The sequence below is a fragment of the Oenanthe melanoleuca genome, chromosome 1A (assembly GCF_029582105.1).
Source record: "Oenanthe melanoleuca isolate GR-GAL-2019-014 chromosome 1A, OMel1.0, whole genome shotgun sequence".
Lineage (NCBI taxonomy): Eukaryota > Metazoa > Chordata > Aves > Passeriformes > Muscicapidae > Oenanthe > Oenanthe melanoleuca.
In genome coordinates, this window is record NC_079334.1 from 14,659,080 (window position 1) to 14,683,313 (window position 24,234).

The 24,234-nt window shown below is 38.1% G+C and overlaps 1 protein-coding gene across 1 annotated transcript in view; it reads left to right on the top strand.

Annotated features, from left to right (window-relative positions):
* Nucleotides 1-24,234, top strand: part of DGKI (diacylglycerol kinase iota) — a 216,248-nt gene that overhangs the window by 124,372 nt on the left and 67,642 nt on the right. The window contains exons 12-20 of the mRNA XM_056482414.1: nt 796-856; nt 3,911-4,024; nt 4,549-4,686; nt 5,842-5,920; nt 9,719-9,774; nt 10,644-10,706; nt 10,936-11,009; nt 12,362-12,473; nt 14,952-15,151. Of these exons, the coding sequence (XP_056338389.1) occupies nt 796-856; nt 3,911-4,024; nt 4,549-4,686; nt 5,842-5,920; nt 9,719-9,774; nt 10,644-10,706; nt 10,936-11,009; nt 12,362-12,473; nt 14,952-15,151 (897 nt within the window). The remainder of the gene's footprint in view (nt 1-795; nt 857-3,910; nt 4,025-4,548; nt 4,687-5,841; nt 5,921-9,718; nt 9,775-10,643; nt 10,707-10,935; nt 11,010-12,361; nt 12,474-14,951; nt 15,152-24,234) is intronic.

The window sequence follows — 24,234 nt, forward strand, 5'->3', positions numbered from 1 at the left end:
TTACAGCACTAATGTAAAATCAAATATTTGCCTGTAGAAGAATAGTCCAAGTGTTTCCTATTCAAGGCACCCAAGATTTTTATTTTCCTGCAGAAACACCTACACTGCTGCTCTCTCATGATGTTTAGAAGCTTTAAGTTAGGCATATATTTTTCAGAGCTGTGTAATGGGGAAAAGGAGGGTTAGGTCTTGTCTTCTGGTCACTCAGCTCTCTACATGTGAATGTTCCCCCCTTCACTAGAAGATATTTCATTATGGCTTCCTAAAGGGTGCAACTGAAGGAACAGGACTTCAATGGGTGCTTTTTGTGGTCTCTCCTGTTGATATTTAAATCACATATCCAGAGAAAGAACTCTATTACATATTCTTGTCTTCTGTGGTGTTAAAATGCACTAGTTGAAGAAGCTGTCATATCATACAGGATTAAGAAATGGTAGCTAAACAAGTCATGATGAAGAACATTAAATATTGTTTTTAAACCTTAGTGTTTAAATTTGTTTGCTTTAGGGTAAGAGAAAAATGAAAGATTTTGACCTCCCTAGAGGGAATATGAAAATGTTGGAAGATGCTAAACTGATCAAATACTTTTCAGAAGGTGCTGCCTAACATGGAGGAAGGCCCCATTTCACATTCTAGTGGTTTTGCATTTCCACCTCCACTCATATTCTTAGTAATGAATATTTGGAAGTTCAGTAAGCAGTGATTATGCTCTCACTCAGCAAAATGCATGAAAAATGTCTGCATTACTGTTCTTACATTTTTCTCCTTTTTTTTCCCCTTTCCATCCCTGGGCAGGCTGGAGCTGTACAGAAAAGTGCCAAACCTGAGGATCCTGGCATGTGGTGGGGATGGGACGGTAGGTGGCAGGGGCCTGGCAGTCTCATGGTCTTTGGCCAAGTGATTAAACTCCTCACAATGTTGAGTTTTGCACCTCAACCTGTCTGCAAAGGCACAGAGAGATAATGTATCTTACACCTGTGAAATCTAATATATATTTTTTTAATTTTCTGTGTGGCCTGGCCTGTGTAGATATGGGGCCAGATTCTCATTTCCAAAGCCCTCTTTCCTTTATGCATAAAGGTTTTGTACAGCTTTAAAGGGATAAAGACTAATTTTGCTGGTGTCTTCTCACCATATACTTTAGATCTGAGGTTGACTTAATGTCTGGGAACCATTAAATCCTAATTTCTGCTCCTTCCTGCTAGATCTTGACAGATCCAGGTTCAGTACTTTTCTTTACAACAGGATTTCCATGTTCTTGGGTAAGTGAATGGTGTGAGGCCATTAAAGGATTTGGGCACCTTCATTTGGAGAAAAACTCTGTAGCTCATGGTTTGAAGTCATGAGTGTTAATGGAGTTGTTTTACCTGCATTCTCTTTCTAGTACTTGAAAATACTTTAAATCTTAGTCTGTCCCACTGAGTGCTAAATACAGTTGAAAAACTGGCCTTTAATCTCTAGCGGGCTCAGATCCCCAACATGCATTTGATGGCAATTTTAAGTAAGTATGGAAAGGAAAATGCATTACTACTCACAAGATGCAGTGATTGGATAGAATATATTTATGTAGATGTTTAGGGCATGGAAAGGTGGTTGGTTTATTTTGTAGAGAGCTGAATCCCCTCCTTTAATTTGTCTCTGCTTGAATTTCTGGGGGAATTTTTTCAGGTTCTCTGGGTTCTTTTAAAACCCCAGCAGTAGGGTTATTAATATCAATGCTTCCCTTGCAAGAATGAAGAAAAAAATCCGTTATAAGACTACTGCCTTACTGGTACGTGGGAAAGTAAGATGTGACTGTTACTGAATGATTGACTGTTACTGAATGATGAACTTTCCTTAAGAAACATGAAAGACAGTCCTTTAGCAGGAGGCATCAGCTGAGAAAAAGTGTTTCCATCTGTTCTCTTTCTCATCTGAGGAAGGGGGGAAAAATTAATCATGAAGATATAAAAGGAGAAAAGAATACAACTACATTGAGGTGAACCAACCTATTTCCCTTTGCTGAACTGTGCAAGCAAGAGGTGGCAGCAGCTTCTCAGTATGTGCAGCACTCCAGTATTACCTTTGCTGCTGCTCAGTTTGAAACAAATTAATATCTAGTTATTCCCAAAGCCATTACATCTAGAAATGAAAAATCTGGCTCAAATGGACTTAATGAATATGCAATGAGACCAGATGTTACCTCTCATTACTGAGGTGAATCAGAACTTATTGTAACTTTTCTATCGTCGCTTCAGGGCAGGAGTGGAAAGCTTTGCTTTCAAAGCAATCAGAAGCTTTCTGTTTACAGGGAAGTGATAGTATGTGTCATCCTGGATTGTGCAACTGATGTACAAGGTTTAGAAGTGACCTCAAGTTAAAAAGCTATGTTGTACTTATAAATTGAAATTTGATATTTCTGTTCATCAGTTAAAGGCATTTACAAAAGTGGTGGGAATTTTGATGCTACCTGTAGCAGTGGGAGGCTGAAGCACAGATGAATGGATTAAGTCACTGGCAGTAACAATGACCAGCTTTAGGAAGTCCTCACCCTACTGATGTTATCTTGACTTTTTATTCTGTCTCCTGTTATCAGTGCAGAAGTATAGATATTTTGAAAGAGAGAGGATTACTTACCTCTGAAAATCCCTTTAAAGACCTCAGTATTTTTGGTGACATCCAAGGTCATGAGAGCTGTAAGCACTTGAGATGGCTGTTGTCAGACAATGAACAATGAATAGGCAATGACAATGAATAGGGGATCACATCCCAGATGAATGCTTTAATAATTGGACAATTGGTTATGATGGTCTGATAAATGCCATTTGTGCAAAATTAATTTTTGAATAGACTTGGAGAAAGAAATACCATAGAATACTAAATAGTGTGGTGGTTTCTGGTTTTATCAGGACACCTCCTCTGCAGTCCTTCAAACTCCAGCTATTTTTCATGATGGCCATGTTATGCTGGCTGCCTTTTTTGAAGCTCCAGTGCTATCCTCATTCGGATTGAGAATATATTTGAAACCTCAGTAATATTAGCTGGGGCAAGAGAAATTCAGTCCCACTGTAGTCAGGATTTTGGTTTTCTGTCCTGTTTAAAAATTCACATTTGCAGTAAAATCTGCATCTTTGAAAACTGGCAATAGGAAAAAAAATCTTCTGTAAATTTTTATTAATTCTTTATCTAAAAATGCAGCACAGGTTCTTCACCTTTTTTTTTCAAGTGAGAAGTAGTTTAAGAAAGAGTCCTTTGTTTTTGCAGCAAGAATTTCAGTCACCAAAAGTTTGATAACATCTTTAGCAACAATTCTTTCTCCCTTTTGAAAATTGCCATTTAATAAAAACAAAAATAATTTGCAATAATTTGTTCTTCTGCCTAGATTTCTATTTGATAGCTTTATGTAGTCCAGAAGAAAGGTAAAATAAATAGCTCTCTGAAAAAAACTGATAACTTAGGATGCAAAAGACAAAGATTAATTGTTCCAAAGCTTCCAACCCTGAGCTGGAATCTGTCTTTTAGTCTAGTCTTTTATTCTTTTATTAGATATGCATGTGTGTGTATATCTGTGTATTGCATATATATATATATAGATATAATGCCTTGAACTGAGTGAAATAATTCAGCATTAAGGTTTCTTTGGGAAAGGGAGACTTGTGAGCAAGTTCATGCTTGGCAGGATAAGTTCTGAGACACTGTGTTGTTTTAAGGTGTTTCTAATTTTCTTTCATAGCTGTTTGTCAAAGGTTGAGTTTCTGTTGACATAATGATAATTAAAAAAAAAAATTACCTTGCGTTGTCCATATTCCTCATTTGTTAATTTTTTTTTTTTTTTACTTGATCTTCTCTGTGAAAAAGAAAATTATATGATCAAAATATGTCTTTTCCCCTTTAATGTTCCTGATGGTCATCTTAATTTCCATTTTTATAGGTGGGCTGGATCCTGTCCATTCTTGATGAGCTGCAACTCAGCCCCCCACCTCCTGTGGCTGTCCTTCCACTTGGCACTGGGAATGACCTTGCCCGCACCCTCAACTGGGGTGGGGTAAGGACTGGCTGATGTACCTTATGTGGGAGTTCTCAACTTGCTGCTCAGATTATTTGTGTGGAGTGGAACTTTTGGCTAAAATAGCAGGCAGGACTGTGTCCAAAGTCTACTTCAGTCTGGCAGAATGGTTTGCTTCAATTTGCAGTCTGGGATTTTGAATTACTAATGATGTTCCTGCAATGGAAGTGTATATAGGTGTATCTGGTATTTCAGGCCAAGTATCAAGAACAGTAAATAGGCTTCTAATTTAAGCATAATTTGAACTTTCTCTTTGTTTCTCCTTTACTACAATACTGGACTTACTCCAGGAAAGGCAAATATAATTTGAAATCCTCTCCTTATGGCCTTACTTTGCCTGCCCTAGACTTGTGCATTTCAATAGTAGCTTGTTAACATGTTTGATCAAAAATTTATTGAGGATCTTAGGCATGTGTGAAAGGAGAGAAATTTGTCAAGTAATTGGTGAGTAACGTGATTTGTTTTCGCCATGTGTGGCTTATATTCTGTCACTCTGCTGTCAGGGTTACACAGATGAGCCTGTGCCTAAGATCCTGTGCCATGTAGAAGATGGAACCATTGTCCAGCTGGACCGCTGGAATCTTCAGGTTGAGCGCAACCCTGATTTGCCCCAGGATGAGCTGGAGGATGGGGCACGTAAGGTTAGAGCCTGCTTTTTCCCATGGAAACTATGGAATGCTTATCAAGCTCTTTGGGCTGCGCTTTAAGCAGCATTGGTGGGGAGTACTGCAACTTTTTAATTTTCTATTTGCATCTCTCACTTTGATTCTTTTCATGTGTCAGTGATTCCAGAGTTGTGTGAAAGGCATTTATTTGTTGTTTGAAACACCCTGGCATTCATCATTAATGTCAAAAATTAAATCCTGGGAAAAAATCTCTAGCATTTTATCAGAAAGGTCATTGCTGTGTTTCTCTAGTTGCAGAAGAAGCAACCCTGTGACTACCATCCATTCCTCAATTAGACAAAGCTAAAAAAAGGATGTAAATTTTTATTCCCTAGGATTTTGCTAATGGATACCCTCTGTTTCCTAGTTTACAGAAAGGCGTAGTGTATTTTTGTATTTAACTTCTTTATGTGTGGATCTCCATGTAATCTCCATTAGAGTATCTTGGTAGTTGAAGAATGGGAAAATTTTTGTGAGGAATTCACATAGTAATGTATAATTTGGACTGGAGATGTTGAAAATATTACAAAATTAAATAAAACCCCTCCCAATTCTGTGAACCATTTTTGTCTTCTCAGTTATAAATTCCAGCTTATCTATTGGATGCTGCATTTGCCTCTCTACAGCCCAGCTGGGTGTGTGAAACATTGAGGAGGCCAGATGTGCCTGCCTGCCTCCATCCTCAATAAGATTAGGGCTTCTTCTCTGGGGCTTGGATTGCTCCTGGTTATATATGAGGCGAGAACACAGCTGGAATTTCATTTGCCATACTGAGCTTGAAGAGCCAGCAAAACCTTTGAAAACCTTTGTGTTGGTGATATCTTAGGTGGTGCAGCCTTATGGGGGATCTAAAAGACAGCATAAGAAACCCTTTGATGTGTTAACAAAGACACATATATGATCATAAAGCACTGCAGGTCTATTTGTGTTCTTTGGGCTCTTTAATCTGATTATTTTCTTTAAGCCATTACAAACCTTCAGAACAACCTTCTGCTTACATTTCCCTGATATGTTCCACTTTGTTCTTAGTAGGTTTCCATGATAAGGCGAGTCTAAATAGTTAAACCGTGGTGTGTCAAGAAATGTTCTGTTCATGTTCTTTTTATGTCTCTTTTTATTATCTAATTACAGCTTCCCCTCAATGTCTTCAATAATTACTTCAGTCTTGGATTTGATGCACATGTTACGCTGGAGTTCCATGAATCCAGAGGTAATAGGAACTTTTTATTTCCTTAGCCTTGTGGATGGGCATTTATTTTCTTAATTAGAAATTGAGTTTGATTTAACATCCTGTTCTTATAGTTCAGAAGTAAAGCTGGAACATAAACCCGTAAGATACATACAAGAAGAAATAGTGATTGTATCATGAGTTTCCAAGCGACTTCAGAGTTAAGAAATGAAAAAAGTACAAAGAAGACTGTAATTTACTGGAGGAAAAGGGCTAAAAGGGAAGCTTTCCAAAGTGTTAGATCTTGTAAAGGAGATAATAAATAAGTCAGGTGTGAGTGTGGAAGTGGAGGGAAGAGAAGAGCCACAAGACTGGAAGTAGTAGGAAAACAATTGTATTCTCAAACTGAATAGCTGTTTCATCTGGATCAGTATAGCATAACATCCCTGGACTTGGTACAAACCCAGACCGTCTCTCTGCAAATTGAAGAGTTTAATGTCCACAGAAGTGTCAGGAATCTGAGCAGTTCTAGTACCTTATCTGTCCCCTTGCCAGTGGCAGTTATGCCACCCTGTACAGATGTGGCTTAAGGACTGAAATGAATGGCTTTGCATTGATAGGAAAGACTCTATTTATACGGTTTAGGTGGGTGTGCTTGTAGAAACAAACCTTGCTCAGGTGTCTGCCTTCAGTTTTTGGTCATTCCAGCTTCACATGTAGGTATTTTTTCTGAAACACAGCCTTCCTTATATTCACTGTAATGCCAGGCTAAATGAAGAGCAGGATACATGATGGAATGAGCTAATGCATTTTTTATGATGTTTAAGACTGCTTCAAGCTTTAGGAATAATAATGAGGGGCCACAAAAGGGCACAGGAATGAAATTATGACAGCTGTATGCATTTTTTTATGAGTGCATGTCACTCTGCATTGCTAATGTGACTGTATAGATTAAATGCATTGCTACTTTCTCATTTAATGGAGGCATTATTTAATAATGAAGTTATGGAGCCCTATAAAGGATTTATGTTATTCCAGACATGCCAGTATTTTAAAAATTTACACAGGTGAAAAAGCACTTGGCAGTGCTCTGCCAAGCAGTGTGTCTGGGTATGAATGGCCAGGAAAGCTTCTTGTAGCAGAAGTCTTCACTGCTGGTGTTGTCCTTGCCTTTTCAAATGCTAAAATATATGAAGTGAATTCTCTGCATTTTAGAAGAGGAAAGCTTATAGCCTTGGAGGTGTTACTGGTGTGCAAGTTGTATTTTCACATGAAATTGGGGTTGTTCTGCCTGGGGAAGAAAAGGTTCTTGGGAGCACTTATAGCCTTTCAGTACTTGCAGGAGATTTAAAGGAAAAATGGGTCCTATTTCAATAGGACAAGGGATAACCGTTTTAAGCAAAAAGAGTGTAAATTAGGACTAGATATAAAGAAGTTGTTTTCAACAATGAAGGTGATAAAACTGATAAACTGGCACAGGTTGCCCAGAGGGGTTGTGGATGCTCCATGACTGGAAACATTCAAAGTTGGGTTGAATGAAGCTCTGAGCAACCTGATCTAGGTGAAGTTGTCCCTGCCAATTGCAGAGGGTTGGAGTAGAAGGACCTTAAAGGCTCCTTCCAATGTGGCTCATTGAATTAAGCAATGCAAAGCAGTTTATGATCTTATTTACCACTGATGACAATCCAGAGAAATTCTCAGCAACAGTAGCAAAATGTAAAGTACTTTCACAGCTATAGCATTTGTGCTCTTGAGGTAAGTGGCTGTATGCCTTTGCTTATGTGGAGCTATTGTGATCACATATAGTATTAAAACAAATGAATACCATGCCTGAAAACCAGAATAAGATAAATTGTTATGAGCTTTCAGCCTAGCATGGCACTTTATGCAGTAGAGATTGGTCAGCTGTTATATTTAAAATAAGCACTGATTGTATTGTCCCAGAGGAACCTATATATTAATATGGCAACCTCTACACTTTTCGTGTGACTAATCAGATTGAGGCTTGAGGGTTGGATCCAAGTCTAATGTATTTAGCTCTGCTTCTTTGGGAAGTTATGGGTAGTAGCTCTTTCCAACTTCCTCCATTATTATCCTTATGCTTTGGTACAGCATGGAAGATGCAATTTGCTTTATCCCTGCTGACAGGCTGTTTGATCCCTCAGTTGTGCAGAATTTATTTGCAGGAAACTCCCCCATTGCACACAGACAGAGTCTAACACATTCCATTTTCAACTTCCTTGATGGTTTAAGTATGGTGAGGGTGCAGTTAGCCTTGGATATGCACTCAATAATTTACTCCTAGAATCAAAGTTGCACGCTAATCAACTTAAGGCTCTATTTTACATCACAGAGTCCTTCCTCCCTACCTGTGCTCATCTCTGTTGGCAGAAGTAGGACCGGTAGTTTGAGGGACTGCTGAGTCCCTGACATCAGAAAGATTCCTTTTCTATTCTAAACTGGGGTTTTAGTTATGGGGAGTATTTGTCGTAGGATCCAGGTGCTATGATGTGTGCTCTCTGGAACCATTGGGGATACTCACATGAGAGATGTGCAGCACAGGCACTAAGACTTCAGAAGCCTTCTGCTGCTTAGCATGGGGTGTTGAGACTCTCTGCAGAAAACTGTGAGCTCAGTAAGTGAGATGAGATTGACTTATGCAATTAAATTCATTGTTTGAAATAGAAGTGGCCCTGAATGAGTTTGAGTCACCTGTGACACAGCAACAAATACAGTAACTGAGCCAGCAAGCAAATCAGAAACTGCAAGCAGCTCATTCTTACAAAATGGAGCTGTATTTTGTGTGATATAGTGTCTTCCAAGAGAACTAGAAGTATTGTTTTAAGTGGTCATTTGAGAGGTAATTTAGATTCGTCCACACTAATGTGATGCAAGAAGGACTGCTTTGGTAGTTTGATGTTTTCACTAGAGAATCAATGAACCAGAATGAGTAGTGCCAACTAGGGTCAGAAAGGCTGCTTCTGGAATCTCTAGATGCCACAAACAAGGAAAGCAGTTTCCAAGGAGGCTCAAGAATGAACTGTGTGCTGGGAAATGTGCCTTATATTGGGAGATTAAGGGAATTCCATTTAGCTTATTGGGAAGAAGGTTAAGAGGCAATTTAATCACTGCCTGTAAGTATTTACTCGAGGAGAGATATCTGATAGTTGAAGGCTCTTTAATCTGACAGAGAAGTATAACAAGATTTACCAGTTGGCAGTTGAAGACTGAAAATTTCAAGATTGGAAACTGCCATATTTGCATTAAGAGTAAGAATAATTAACCATTAGATGTACATTACTACTAGACTTAAAATTCTCAATCACTAAGAGTCAAATCAAAATGAAACAGCTTTCTAAATAGGTTTTAGGGTAAGCAATTTTTTTTTTCTGCAGAAAACTTTGTGTAGAAATGTCTATTCCTTAGTAACTCTTTAACACATCAGAATTTTGGGGCTGTTTCATCTTGTAATTTACTAATGCTTTACTTCTAGTTGAAAGCATGGGTTACTGTTTCATAAATTTCTAATAATTCTCACAGATTTGTTTTCCATTGTTAGAAATCATGCAAATTCTATGAGAGATCATAAGACGAATAGTCTAAAAGTTGTGAAATTAACTGACTGAATTCTAGCTACCTCTTTGCTCATGTTGCAAATATCCATGTTGGAAATCTGATAGTAGAGAAAACATAGATGGGTGACTCTCACAGGGAAAACGTTAATATTTTCTATGAGTGATACACTGAAAGCACTGTAGTGCTGACAGGGATTGTGAAGGTATAATGAAGTCTACTTGTTTTATTAGGGTTTTCATACTTTTATTTTTCATCCTTTCACAGAAGCAAATCCAGAGAAATTCAACAGCCGATTTAGAAATAAAATGTTTTATGCAGGGGTAAGTACAGATTTGTCTTACAGAATGATGTTAACTTAGTTTCTTGAATGTTTTCTCAATTGCCTTCCCCTTCACTTTCTCACATCAGGAGCTCATGCCTATTCATTCTGCTTGTCACAATTTCAAGTGCACACATGCTGTTTCTGCCAGTGCCACACACAGGTCTCTGTAGAGAAGAGCCTGTGGTATTTTTATTATACAGAGCTGAGCAGGTGAGAAAAGTGCCATTCCTTTGGACACAGTCTTGGTCATATATTGGTCCCTCTGCTCTTGGCTCAAAAGCTTCTCAAGACACTGCTCTGCTTCTTTCAGGGTTTGGGAAAGGCTTTGATACTGACTTTACCAGAGGAATCCCAAAGATTTCAGCCTGTATATTTGTAGCTTCATGGAACAGTCCTGGATGTAGTGTCATGGCAAGTGCAGGGCACAAATCAGATATTTGGAGTGATTAATGATAGGTGAATATGCACATATAATTACCCACTTGTGCATTCAGGAGGCAAATGGACAGCACTTTATTCTAAAGCCATTAAGAGCAAACAGCAGTTTGAATATGAATGACATATAATGTATTTTTGGATGATGACATCCACCGTACCCATGTGCCTTAAACATGAAAAAAGTATGTGAGCAAGAATTTGTGTTTAATGATCCGGGATACCATTGCACTTATGTTTCCAAGGCCTTCTTTTCAGTTAAGTTCTCAAAAGGAGAAGTATCACAATTTCAAACAATAAAATCAAATTAAGTATTCTGAGAGAGTAAGTTTGACCAAAGGATGGCATTTTGGTAATTAGCTCTGTGATGGATAAGAACTGAGGAAAAAAAAGAGGCAGTGTTGAAAATTTCTTCACTTGTTTCTGTTGCAGGCAGCCTTTACAGACTTTCTACAAAGAAGCTCAAGAGATTTATCCAAGCATGTTAAAGTTGTGGTAAGTATAAAAAATTGTGTCATAGTATTGTGGGAAGGGGGTGGAGTGGAGGTTTGGAAGGGACAGTGAGATGAGAGTTTAATGGCTCTGTTACTTTTCAGTTTTGAGCATGACATTTGCAACACATTCCAAGGAAAGTCTTGGGAAAGTTGTTACAAAGCAGCAACACTTCTCTTATCTGTGGCTCCATTCAGCAATTTCTCTGTGCTCTGTCACTTTGGCTTTGTAGTGTGATGGTACAGACCTGACTCCAAAGATCCAGGAGCTGAAGTTCCAGTGTATAGTGTTTTTAAACATACCCAGGTAAGCTCAAGACAGATTCTTGAAGTTATTAAAAAAAATAACAATACTTTTCAAAAGACACCTACCAGTTGTCCTAGGCTGGGTGAATGTGCAGGAAGCATTTTGCCTCTGAGCTACTTTGTTGACAGCTGGCTGCTTATAACGCTGTTAATGAGCTGTGCAGAATGGCATCAGAGTTCAGGGTGCAGCAAAACCATTCTTTCAAAAGTTGAACATCCTCATACAGTAGAAATGGTTAACAAACACACGTTGAAAAGCAGTGCATCAAACCTGCAAACAGGGTAGTAAAGGGACAGATATGGTCTTTTGCTTAATTAGAATCAAAGTGCGAAAAAAAGGGAAAAGGGTAGAAGGGGACAGTAATGGAGAGAGGGGAAGGATAAATATTTTACCAGTTAAGGAATAGCAAACTGCTGGAAGAAGTCAGAGTTGTTAACATGTTACAATGTCTCCTTAATAAAAATATAGCTGAATTACCAAGAGTTGTTGATCTCCTGCTCTCTAGAACAGGAGTCTCCAAACTTAATTCAATTGTGCTTTTCTATCAGTAAAAAACTTTTAAGCACCACCCCAATAGATGTATATTTATAAATTATATACACGTATATCTTTATACTAGTGTTACAAGGAATATAAAGCATGCACAAATATGAATTAAGAAATAATGTCATAAAGATTAAACAAATACTTATTTTAATGTTTGTTTTTAATGTTTGCTTTCTTATTGAAAGTAAAAGTAATGTTTTTCTCCATACACTCTAATTGTCTTGTCAGATGTGGATTTTTCTTGCATGTGCACCACTTTGGAGTCCATTGCTTTAGACAGCCTCCTACTTTGCTCTACAGGCATTCCCAAGCACTTAATCCTTTGAACCCTGCACTGCAAGCTTCTACTTGGTGTTACCTCTTCAAAGTTCCCTCTTCTATCACTTTTAGATCACTTTTGCATCTATTCTTTGATGGTAGAAAAGAGAGATGCCACAGCGGTATCTGTTCCTTCCTCTTATGTCTCCCTGCCTCCTCAAACTATGCAATGTTCTGCATTATTTTAGCTGTTAGAACTGCTGAGCTAGCAGGGAGAGAGGAAAGAGGGGCAAAACAGCTTTATGTCTCAACAGCTCACCAGCAGGAACAAAAGCAAATAGGCAGAAGAGACTCCTGCTGCTCTATGACCTATTTTCTGGTGTCTCCCCATTTCCTTCTCTGAGAGGAACCTGGTAAAGTTTATGGTGAATACATCTGAGTGTGTTGTATCAGCTTGGGAGCAAAAAGAAGAGGCTCAAATGCTGCTAGTCATGACCCATCGGGGCAAGCTGCTTTCTCCAACTCGCTCTCCAAACCTCTCTCTATAGGTATTGTGCTGGTACAATGCCCTGGGGGAACCCCAGTGACCACAGAGACTTTGAGCCCCAGCGTCATGATGATGGCTACATTGAAGTCATTGGGTTCACCATGGCCTCGCTGGTGAGTGCATGGGGCTGCTGTCAGGCTGGGTCAGCCATGGGCAGCACTGCAGAGTGCAAAATATTTTTTGTTACTGAAGGACAAATGTCTTTCCCCATAGTCAGATAAAGCCGCAGCATGCTCTGCTGTTAAATGGCAGAGTCAAATTGTTCTTTTCTAATAAGAGAAGAGTTAATAACAAAAAGCATTACTTGCAAAATATGGCTGATTTGCATGTGCAGTGCTCCAAAGTTAAATGGCAAGATTATTACAGTAGGAACAGTATGATAAGAGCATGAAGTCACGATTTTACTGTGGGAGTGTTCTATGACCAAATAAATACTTATTTTGCTTTTTAATGTCTTTATGTTTCAATCTATGGCATTAAAGTCTATTTTTAGGTATGTCTGGTGTATAAATATGAGTTATTATTTAAGTTATATGCCCATACAGTTTCTGTATGCTTGCCAAAAATCTTGAGAAAGTTTAGTAATAGATATGGAAAACTTTTTTAGCATTTTTTGCATGAATTTTATCTCTCCTTTTTATTCTGCTAGGAAAGGGAAATTCAGCCAACAATTTTGTGAATCAAAGTGAATTAAAACTGAGTTACCATAAAAGCAATCTGGCTGTAAATACCCTGGTGAGCTGCTAAGGCAGTAATCAGGCACTGTGACAGTGTCTTCAGGGGGTGGTTAAATGCAGCCAGAGCTGGCAATTATCCCTATGCTAGCACCAGCCTACCTAAGGCACTGCAGCTTGGGCTTAGTGTGGACAGCAGAAGGCCCACATCTGGACTTCCTGGCAAGTTTTTATAGCACACTTAGCTCCATACCTGTAGGCCTTTGTTGCTGCTGTCTCATGTAAGCTGGTTGAGAACAAAGGTGAATAAGCCCATTTTAGCTAAACCCCCTTGTTTGTGACCTGCCCTCAGTCTATATCACTTTCAGTAAATACCCACGATAATGGTGCATGTTTCCCCAAAGAGAAATTCAGGCAAATCTAATCTTCAAAGTAAGCAAAAGACAATCTTGGTCAATCTTTCCTTTAAAAGTTTGTCTGGATTAAGGATACTTTCCTGGATTTTATTTTTTTTTTTTTATTTTTTTTTTATTTTTTTTTTTTTTTTAATGGGTCTAGTGGACTAGGGAAATAACTCACAAGAAAAATTTTGTTTATTAGCTTAGTAGACCTTTTGGAATAAATATGAAGAGTTTAGGGCATGTTTTTGAAAATACTCTTTAAAATTAAGCTCTCTTTAAACTCTCTAAAAAGTCAAAATTCTCTTTAGCATGTACAAACTGACAGTTTTCAGTCAGAAGAGATTTTTCTTTTCGTGGAGTATTTGCCACTAACACAGTTCTAGTCAATGGAAGTGGCTAGACAGATCTCAAAAGCTACCAACAATTTCAGTTGGGGCTGAATTTAAGAAGTAGGAGCCTTTGAGCTGCTGTTTCTCTTTAAAGAAAGCCTAATTGAGAACTGAGGTTCTACAGATGTGCTTTGGTTGTGATACTGCAGAACAATTGTAACCGTAGATTATATTGATATAATCCCAATTTGCCTTTTATGTCTCTCAGATGTGCTTGTTGTACCTAAGTGGGTCTGTGAAACTGAGGGAAAGAACTACTTTATTAAAAGCAGTATTACATGATTGATAATATTGCCAATTGGTCCATAATATTAAGTGCACAGGCCTTGGCTTATGTTTAGGCTGTTTTATATTGGCATTGCATTAATATGAGATTTTTTTTCTGCATCTGAGACGTGAGAGTTACTTGTCACATAATAGTCATTCATTAAAAAAATATATTTCTGCCCAAACATGACTGCCTAGAACTTGAAGGATCTGCTCATTGTCTTCCTTGCTTAGTTTTCTTTGAAATGAATTCTTAAACATGATATTTAACTGTTTTAAAAATGTCCTTCTCCTTGCTCTTTTCAGCCTGTCTAATGTTGAGGCTGACTTGATATGTAAGCTTTCATAATAAAAAATTTAAATTTATCTAATTCACATTAAGGACCATTCTGTTCAGGAAGGGGAAATAATTTTTCTGTCTCACAGATGTATCTAATTAGGGATGTTGTTTTAAAGAGCAAATAATTATTAGCATTACTGTATTATAAAACCAAACCAACCAAAACAAATTGAAAGCTTTAAGAATGAACACAATTATTAATTTGTATGCACATGTGTGTATATGCAAATGATGAGTCCCATAATGCATGCGGTTAGACATCTGCTTGTTCCCCACCACTTTTCTTTATTAAATTTTGAGTATTTATTTTCAGTTTTGGGGTGAAAACACTTTCATTGTACTCTTTTAGAATAGCTTAGGTATGGAGTACTGTATAATGGATGCCTTCAGCAAAGTGGCATTTTGAATAGGCTAGCTGCCTCAGCTATCTCTGTTCTGAGGTATCTTTTCTTTTCCTTGCATGGTGTGTTGTCCTTTTGCGGTTTTTTGTTTGTTTGTGTTCTTTGTTTGTGCTTTGCAGGCTGCTCTGCAGGTGGGTGGTCATGGAGAGAGGCTTCACCAGTGCCGGGAGGTGACGCTTTTGACATACAAGTCAATCCCCATGCAAGTGGATGGTGAACCCTGTCGGTTGGCTCCCTCCCTCATCCGAATCTCCCTGAGGAACCAAGCCAACATGGTGCAGAAAAGCAAGAGGAGAACATCTATGCCTTTGCTGAATGAGTGAGTTGCATATGTGCATGTCCTAACAGCAGGAGGCCCATGTGGGGCAGCATGTTCCGTCATGGATTTTGCATGTACTGGACTTGCAGCACATTTGAAAAATAAATTTAAAAAAAAACCACAACACATCTTCTGAAGTCCCTTTTCACTCTGTTGTAAATACTTATCTGACTTTATCTTCTGAGTTACCCCTGTCTTGCTTTTAGACTGGTGGTGTATCTTTCTGTTATTTATTTATATATTTATTTATTTATTAATTTATTTGCTTGTTTGTTTGAAGAGGTTTCTGCAGGCTTGGCAGTGCCCCTTGGCTTCTGACAGTTCTGCATATGTATGCCATTTCCCCTTGAAGTTCTTTTTATTTAATTTTTCAGCTTTATTGATCTGCTTTTTAAGCTATGTTGAAGACCCCATAAGAAATTGCCACAATCAAGAACTAATCAGGACATATTTCAGTCTCTGTTGTGAGCACATGCTGCCTGGCCAAGTTTGTGGAGAAAGATTTGAATATCCTGAAAGAAATGTTTGTACTTTGTAGGAAATCTTTCTCCAGTACAGTAACTCAAACAAGAAATGAGTGTTTTAAATATGACTAGAGAAAAGCTAAGAAGATTGGATACCAGTCCAGAAGAGGACTACACAGGGCTAACATTCCTTTTCATAGTTCAACTTTCTTTGCAAGAACTGCATATATTTTAATCAGAAGAAACCTAAGTAGTCAAATTTTCATTGGCCATTCAATAAAATAATTTATATTATTTTGTAGAAGATATTATTGTAATCCTTGTATAGGTTTTTATTGCTCCTTAAATGGGTAATGCAAAGGACTTTGCTGTTTCTCATCAAATATCCTAAATGGGAAGCAAAACAGTCTGTCCCTTATCCAAAGATAATGGCCTAAAATTATTAAGGATCTAATCAAACTAATGGCCTAAAATTATTAAGGATCCACATTTAATTCAAACACTCATGCACCGAGGCTTTAATATTTCTGGGGAAATCGGTGGGGAATTTTGCAGTTGCAATTGTAATGGTGAGGCAAGTTCTGTGAAGAGATGTAATACCTTTCAGTAGACTAACTCATATAACTGGAAAAAAAAAGGGCAAGGTCTTAGGCACACCTTTTCTCTTCAGCTATCTTGAAAGTTGTCCCTCTCACAGCTATATATCTAGAGAAAGATACTGCTTTACGACAAACTTTGACTCCAGCCCTTAAGAGTTTTTTGTCGTCCCCTGGCTCTCAATTAATGTAATGAAAGCCACCCTAGTTGCTTTCAGCATGTTCCCGTTCAATTTAGCACTCTGTTCTCTTACTGAGACTAATGCTTTACTCTTACTGAGACTAATGCTTGCACTAGAAGCCCATTTATCTAATGTGCAATTTCTATTTGCCTGGAAAATACATAAAGTATACTCATCTTTCTTGGGCAGAGAGTAGCAGGATTTTGACTATGGGCAGCAGTGCCCAATTTCACCCAACCTCAAGGCCTGAGTCATTAGGGAAAGCTAGAATAAAGCAAAGGATAATCCTGGAACATCTTTTTCTGCACAGAAATGCAAAAGTAAAAAAAGAATTCATGGTATTTCAAACTGATAATTAGCATGGTTAGGTTTGGATTTTTAGATCTCAGTTTAAACTGTGGTAGGGAAATATAGATTTGTAGTATATGCCAATTGTCAAGCAGATATTATTTGTGGTTTAGCTTGATTTAAATGTGCCATAGTAAACTAAATTGCTGTCAGAGTCCTTTGATTTGGCTGAGGTATTTTTCTGCAGATCTGTGTATTTGGAAAATGCAAATGATTTGTCAGGAACTGTAGTCTTAGCTTCATATATCAGAAACTGTGTGTGTATATATTTACATCTATTTCTGTATATATCTGTGTATGTACTTTACTCTGAGGAGTTGAAAAGGAAGGAGAGAGGACTTGAATCTTTTAATGTGACAAAAAGTAAATGCCTTGTTAAAGGTTAAAATCTACAAAGCATATTAGTATTGCAAGAAGTTCATTCAATAGGATGCTGATTGGTAGTATTGCACAAGTGAAGGAATTTGTAATTTAATATGTTTGTCTATTTTTCTTAACTTGATCTCTAGGGTCTAACTCCTTGTTCTGTTGGAATGTCCCAGAGAGCCCTCTATTGGATTGAACTGATAGATTAAGGGGTTTTTAATGACTATCATTTGAATGTTAGATGTGTGAGATAAATCAGTGGGTCTGGAGCTGTCCTTAATTACTAGACAGCCCTTGAGCTCCTTGCCAGGAAAGCAATTAGAAAATTATCTTGGTCACAGAAATGCAGAGTTGTTATAGTCAGCTTTGATATTATTGCCGCATAAGAGGTGGGAGTGAGTAGAAAAAGACTTAATTTGACGAAGTTTTACACTGTTTCTGTAATTTTTTGCCCGGATAGTATTTTTTCTGTGCGTGTTTTTTTTTTTTTTCCTCCTTGAAACACTTGTTGGCTAAGTTCTCATTCCTGTTCTCCACTATTGATCGCGGTAGCATGTGAAAGAGACAACACATAGCTTGGTTTTCTGTGATTGAGCAAAGAATGTGGTTGTTGTGAGCTATACCAAAAATTGTGGGGAATAAGAAGAGGAACTGTGGTGCAGCTTTTCCAGGAATAATTTTCTGATTAGAAATTCCTGTACAGTATACTCCCCAGTAAGCTTCAGTTAATTAACACTTTCTGAGTTGCAAAACGTATTTTGCACTCACTGACTTTTCATTTGGGTTGAGGAAGAGCATCCTGCATAATGAAAGAGAAAGAAGAGGGAAGAGCTCTTAGATAAAACATATTTAATGCATTCAAGATAAAGAGAGGGATAATTTGAATAAAAACACTAAAGGTGAATTAATGTTGGGAGTCACTACATATAAAAGTCAAGTTTCCCTAAGGTATGAGAAAGAAGAATGAAAAGAGGAATTTGTCATTGTGGATACAAAAATCTCTAGTAAGGGTTTTTTTTTCTTAAACAGTAATTAGGCATGGTCAACCCTTAGAGATAATTCCATCCATCTGGATCTCAGCTTTGTTGTTTGTTTGCATTTCTGGACCTGCTTCCAAAGTCTGTTGCTCTGAAATTTTTCAGTGCCTGTGGAAGAAATTCTGGGGTCCCTTGTCTTCCTTGTATACTTGTGTGCCTAGCTTGTCACTGGTCCTCACTTGTGTCTTTGGAAAGCTCCTCTGTGCCACATAGCAGTGATTTTCTCCATTTGCATGTCTTCAGTTGCTCTTGGCTTCCTAGTGTGATCTCAGAGATCTGCATGTCACTTCATTCAGTTTTTATGTCACACATTCCTTTTGTTTCTGTTTAAATGTTGTGTGTCTTTCTTTCTTCTCTTCCACTCCTTCTCTCTCTCTCACCTTTTTTTTCTTGTCTGTCCTCACCATGTGCCATTTTTCTCCTGGCCACTCATTTCCTGCTGCTTTATAGTATCCATAAAGTGCAGTCTGCTGACCTGAGGAGAGTCTCGGCTCCCCCTGATTCCTTCACTGTGTGAGTATCTGGCTTTTTTCTATTCTGTAACTTCCACAGCCTTTTGTTTTTACTCTGTGTCATTCAGCTGAGAGATCGGGCAGTAAAATCCAGTAACAAATGGGAAGAGGGAATTCAGGTAACAGTATAACTGATGGGCATAGGATCTTGCCATGAAGGCCACAGTTCCACAGTAGCCCAGTAAGGTGAGCAGGACATGTCTGGTGATGATGACCAGGTACAGCCATGAGCCTGCTCCCCAGACATCCATAGCAGCAGGCACATCTGAAGTTTGATGCCAGGCACCATTCCTGGAAAGAATTGAGATGAGATCTTTTCAATTAAACACAGGAGGTTTCCTCTGAACATGAACTAAAAATGCTTTTTACCATAAGGTTGACCGAGCACTGGCACAGGTTGCCGAGAGAGGTTATGGAGTCTTTATCTTTAGTCATAATCAAACCCTGCCTGCACATGGTTCTGGACAGCCTGCTCTAGGTGGTCCTGCTTAAGCATGGGTTTGCACCAGATGACCTCCAGAGATATCTTCCGGCTTCAACCATTCTGCAATTCTGTGAAATTTCAGAAAACTGTGAGTACTTCATTGTTATTTTGCAAACAAGGAAATATTCCCAGTTTGGTGTCCCTTTTCTGTGGGTCCAGTTTGCTGTATTCTGCTAAGAAGCATGAAGTAATCAGACTAACTTTTCTCAACAATTCAGCATCTAAATCAGCCTCTAGAAAATAGTTGAGGTAACCCTTATTCCTTCCACAGAACACTGAGCTGTTTGTCTAGGAGCATGAGTACTATTTCCAAGCTCAGGGATATCCCTTGGAAAATGACCTCCAAGTTTTGATGCAGTTCATTTTAATGACCCGTTTGATATCAGTTGTCAGAATAAAGCTGAGAGAGAAAAACTTGCAAGCCCCAAACTAATTTGAAAGTCAAAGATGTTTGTATCTTAAAATCTGTAAAAATAGGTTAAACATGCTGCTGCACTGGGGCTGCCAATTCATGTGTCTGCCAAATTAAAATAGGACCCCATGAAGTAACAGGGAAATTTGATTTGGATTATGATGGCTTTGAAATTCAAAGCCAAAAAAACAATTCCTTTGTTTTTTTTTGTTGAACAACATAGAAGCAGACTGAGTTCCAGTTAGTACTGAGCAGCAGGGAAGATCCTACTGAGACCTAGTGATGGATATAATCTGTCTTAGATAAATGTCAGGATTTCTGCAGCATGAGATGCATGGGAATTTGGAGCAGCCAGTTATTAGGTTCATATAGTGTTTTTTTTGCAGAGATAGTAGAACTGTACAGTGATCCTTTGCAAATGCTTATACAAGGTATGTAAACAAATCCAAGTGTTGTATTTTTGAGGAACTTTCTAAAGGAAGTTAAAGAGTTGCATTTTCCTGCTGGATGTTCAGAGATGAGAAGATGCACATGTGAGAGTACATTTGACTTGTGAAGTTGATACAAAGGAATGCTGAAAAATTACCATTGAAAATAGAATATTTACTTGCATAGATCCTACAGTTCTTCTACAAGTAGAATAAACACTGTGGATAGGCTGTAATTTTTTTTTCAATTGCAAAGTCTCCATAAATAAAAATATGAATACCACTGTATTGGTAAGTACTGCTGCTTTATGGAGTTTATGTGGTAATGATTGCAGTAGAGTATGTGTATAAAACTTGTGTGAATAACAAAAGGGTAATAGAAAATATTGTTTTTGCTTTTAGAGGTCTAAATTCCAAGTAGAATCAACTTTCTCAGGCTGAATATGGTTACTCTTTATAAGAGGAGAGTCTAATAAAGAATAGTAGGTGTAAGGGAGAAAGTGGTAGAGTGTGAACTATTCTTCAATGCAGAGTTAAGGATGAAAATGCTCATAGATACCTTCTTTCTGTCTGAAACATGATTTATAGGGAATTGAGTCTCATTGTTTCTTCATTAGTTTTTCCTGTTTAACATGTGAGTTTCTGAACATGAAGCTGTCCCATATTCTCTGGCAGCCAGAAAGCCAACCATATCCTGGGCTGCATTTGAAGCAGCGTGGCCAGCAGGGCAAAGGGAGGTGATTCTGCCCCTCTATTCAGGTCTTGTGAGACCTCACCTGCAGTGCTGCATCCAGCTTCAGGGTCTCCATCATGGGACAGATGTTGATCTGTTGGAATGAGTTCAGTGGAGGGCCCCCAAGGCAATTAGAAGGATTGGGCACCTCTCCTACGAGGAAAGGCTGAAAGAATTGGCATTGTTCAATCTGGATAACAGAAGGCTTTGAGGTAACCTAATTGTGGCCTTCCAGTGCCTGAAGGGAGCCTACAAGAAATGTGAAGAGAGATGACTTACAAGAGCATGTAATGACAAGTGGAATAGTTTCAACCTTAAAGAGAGTAGGTTGGGAAGAAATTCTTTACGGTGAGGCACTGGCACAGGTTGCCCAGAGACTCTGTGGGTGCTCCATCCCTGGAAGTGCTCAAGGCCAGGTTGCATGGGGCTTTGAACAACCTGGTCTTATGAAAGGTTTCCCTCCCCATGGCAGAGGAGTTGGAACTAAGTGATCTTTAAGGCCCCTTCCAACCCAAAAATCCTTTAATTCTGTTTAGGAGGATTATTACTTATGGAGAACACCCTGTGCTTGGAAAGGTAAAGTGTGAGAGAACCACAGTTAGCATGCAGGAGAAGAAAAGCAAGCATCAGTATTCTACTGGGAATGCTAGTATGTGTCTGTACTTTAAGCGTCTGTGTGGGTCTAGCCTCTACAAAGCAAAGTGTGTTTGCTGAAGCAATTGTGAGGCAAGAAAGTGCCAAAAATTTTAGTACAGTGTGTTAACCTGGCTTATCTGGGCTAGCACTTCTGTTCTGGTTTTTGCTGTGACATGGCTAATTTTCTCCCTAGAAGCTGTACAGAACTGTTTTTTGAATTTATGGCAAGAATAATGTTTTGACTGTTGCTATGTAGTGTTTATCCCAAGTAAAGGACCTAGTGTCTCACACTCTGCTCTGAGGAGCCGCACTCAGTGCTGGGAGGGAATAAGGCCAGGTAAGCTGGCACAAACTGGCCAAAGGGATGTTCCACACCAGAGAAGATCATTCCCAGTATGCAAACTGGTAGAGTTACCTGTGAGGAGTCTGGCTGTTGTTTGGGGATATGCTGCATGGTGAGCAGCAGTATCATGCATCACTTTTTTCTCGTGTATTTGTAACTCTCTCTACTCTCCACTTATTATTCCAATTATAATTATAACTATTAATATTATTATTGCCATATTTATTATTATCATACTGTTTTGTTCTATCATTGAATTCTTATCCCATCTATGAGGTTTATCTTTTCTTTCCAGTGCTTCTCCTAACCAAGGGGACTGTCCTTTGGCCCAGTATTACACAACATGGCTCCTCATATAGCTCAGATTCCCAAATGAAAGAAAAAAATGTGGTAGAGCTTATAATTTCAAGGGTATGTTTTTTTTCAGGTAAAGAACTTAGCAAGAGCTTACCTTAAAATAGTAGTGAGCTTTTGTGAAGCACTGAAATTCATCCATAGAAGGGAGTTAATGAGTCTGTTCTGTTGTGGCATTCTTATGTTTGAAGCAGAGAGGTGCTGTCAGAAACTTATTTTTAATGTATAATTTCCAAGCTCTGTCAATGTGATCTTGAAAGTAAGGTGAATTAATTTTTCTTTTGGCTACAGCTTTCCTCTTTCCAATTGCTCTAAACACTGGAATACTTAATTAATTTTTCATGTTTATTTCTTCTCTAGGAGAAGGGTAATTTATTAATCATTCATTGTCACTGCAAACATCCCCTAAAGGACTAATTTTTTTTTTGTTTACTCAAGTATTTTTGGCATAGGGGGAAGTAAGTTTCCTTTTCAGTTTACTGAATCACGTTAAAATCTGTTTGTGTGTAAGGATGGGGTAGGCTGTATTCTTGAAGATCAGAAATTTCTCATTGGATTCTGTAGACTTGTTGGACCATTTATTCTTATTATTCCTTTCTCTGTGTAGACATGAAGTGTAAGAAATGGTTCACTGGGTTCATAAATAATTGATATAGGGATTAGGGTATTTATAATTCACAAGTCTGTCTTCCCAACTCATACCAAGCTAGTCGCATGGCAGAAGCATAACCGGTTGCTGAGCCAGAGTGCCAGGCTTGGGCAGGACCCAAGCTCACCCTGCCTGTGCTCTTCCCTGCATGACTGGAGACAGTAGCACATTTCATAGGAAAACCAGCTGTCTGGCTTCCACTCACTTGTTGCTGGATGATTAATAGGGGTGAAAGGAGGAAGTCATCAAAATCTATGTGTGTTTTCTAAGTGAATGATCTTGGAGAAAATTCATATTTAGGTTTGTGCTTAAATGAAATCATTATATATAATAGACATGAAAAAATAGAATGTTTTAGTTGACTTCAATCTTTATTTACATCCTTATGAGGCAAATGACATTTAGGATTTATTTCTGTGGATTGATGTGCTTGTGGAATGAGTTCTTAATTAGATTCTTAGAAGGTAATGGACTTCATTCATCTGTACTTTCAAATACTTTTTGTTGACTACGTAATACACCATTTTAAAATATAATTGGTAAGAGGTAAGTAATTTAAATATTTTAGTTTGAATTTAAGTGCAGCAATCTCCTCAAATTTATTTCTAAATTGCTGCTTTGTGTGGAAAGCTTATCTTCTCCTTGTGGTTGAGCAAGTTGTTTTTACGTGGTATTCAGAGACATCTATTTCTATTAATACTGTACTACTGCTTGTGTTCACATTCAACACCCTGTTATTTTACATGGACATGCTTACTTAATCTTTCTGGTTTCTGCATATACTAAGCATGTCTGAACAAAGATAAATGGATCTATTTGTATAATAATATGGATTATTATGCAGTGTCTATGAAGACTGCCGTAGTGTTGATAGTGGAAGTATTTTTCTCAGCTGCATTAGAGGTCTGTGAATGAATGAGTTAATTAGTTTGACTGATGAGGACAATATACCCTGGTTTCAATTACTAGTCTGATAGCACAAGAAATGAATATTCAAATAGTGAGTTTTAGAATTAAATTTATTTTGAATAGGTAATAAAATTTAGTAACATGTGTCAGCCAATTCTAAGAGAACAAAGGGTGTTTGCAAAGAACTGAAGGAACAAAACCATAGAGTTCAATTACTGGATAAATGTCTTCTTTGTGTATGTGTCAATACACTCACATTTTTAGGAATGTGTATATATGTTTACTTGTATTATGAATATGCTACTTGTGACTGGACCTGGCTAAGTGTATAAATCGCTACCCTGTAGAAAGGAACTCGTGGCATTGTTGTTTCTGGTAATAGTTTATTTTCTATAGAAAGCTACTGTTTCCAAGGTTACATTTTTTTCATTGAGATAACTAAACTTTTCAAATGGACAAGAGGTCAAGTTCTGTTTTTCTCCAGTTGTATGTTTTAGCACACAACCTGCTTATGTAACGGTTTTAGCCTGTCTTTATAAAAGTGGTGTGAGAGGAGGGCGGAACAGAATGTCAAACTGGTACTTGCCAGTTGATTGCCCTCCTACACTGGACCTGCTCCTATTTCTCCTC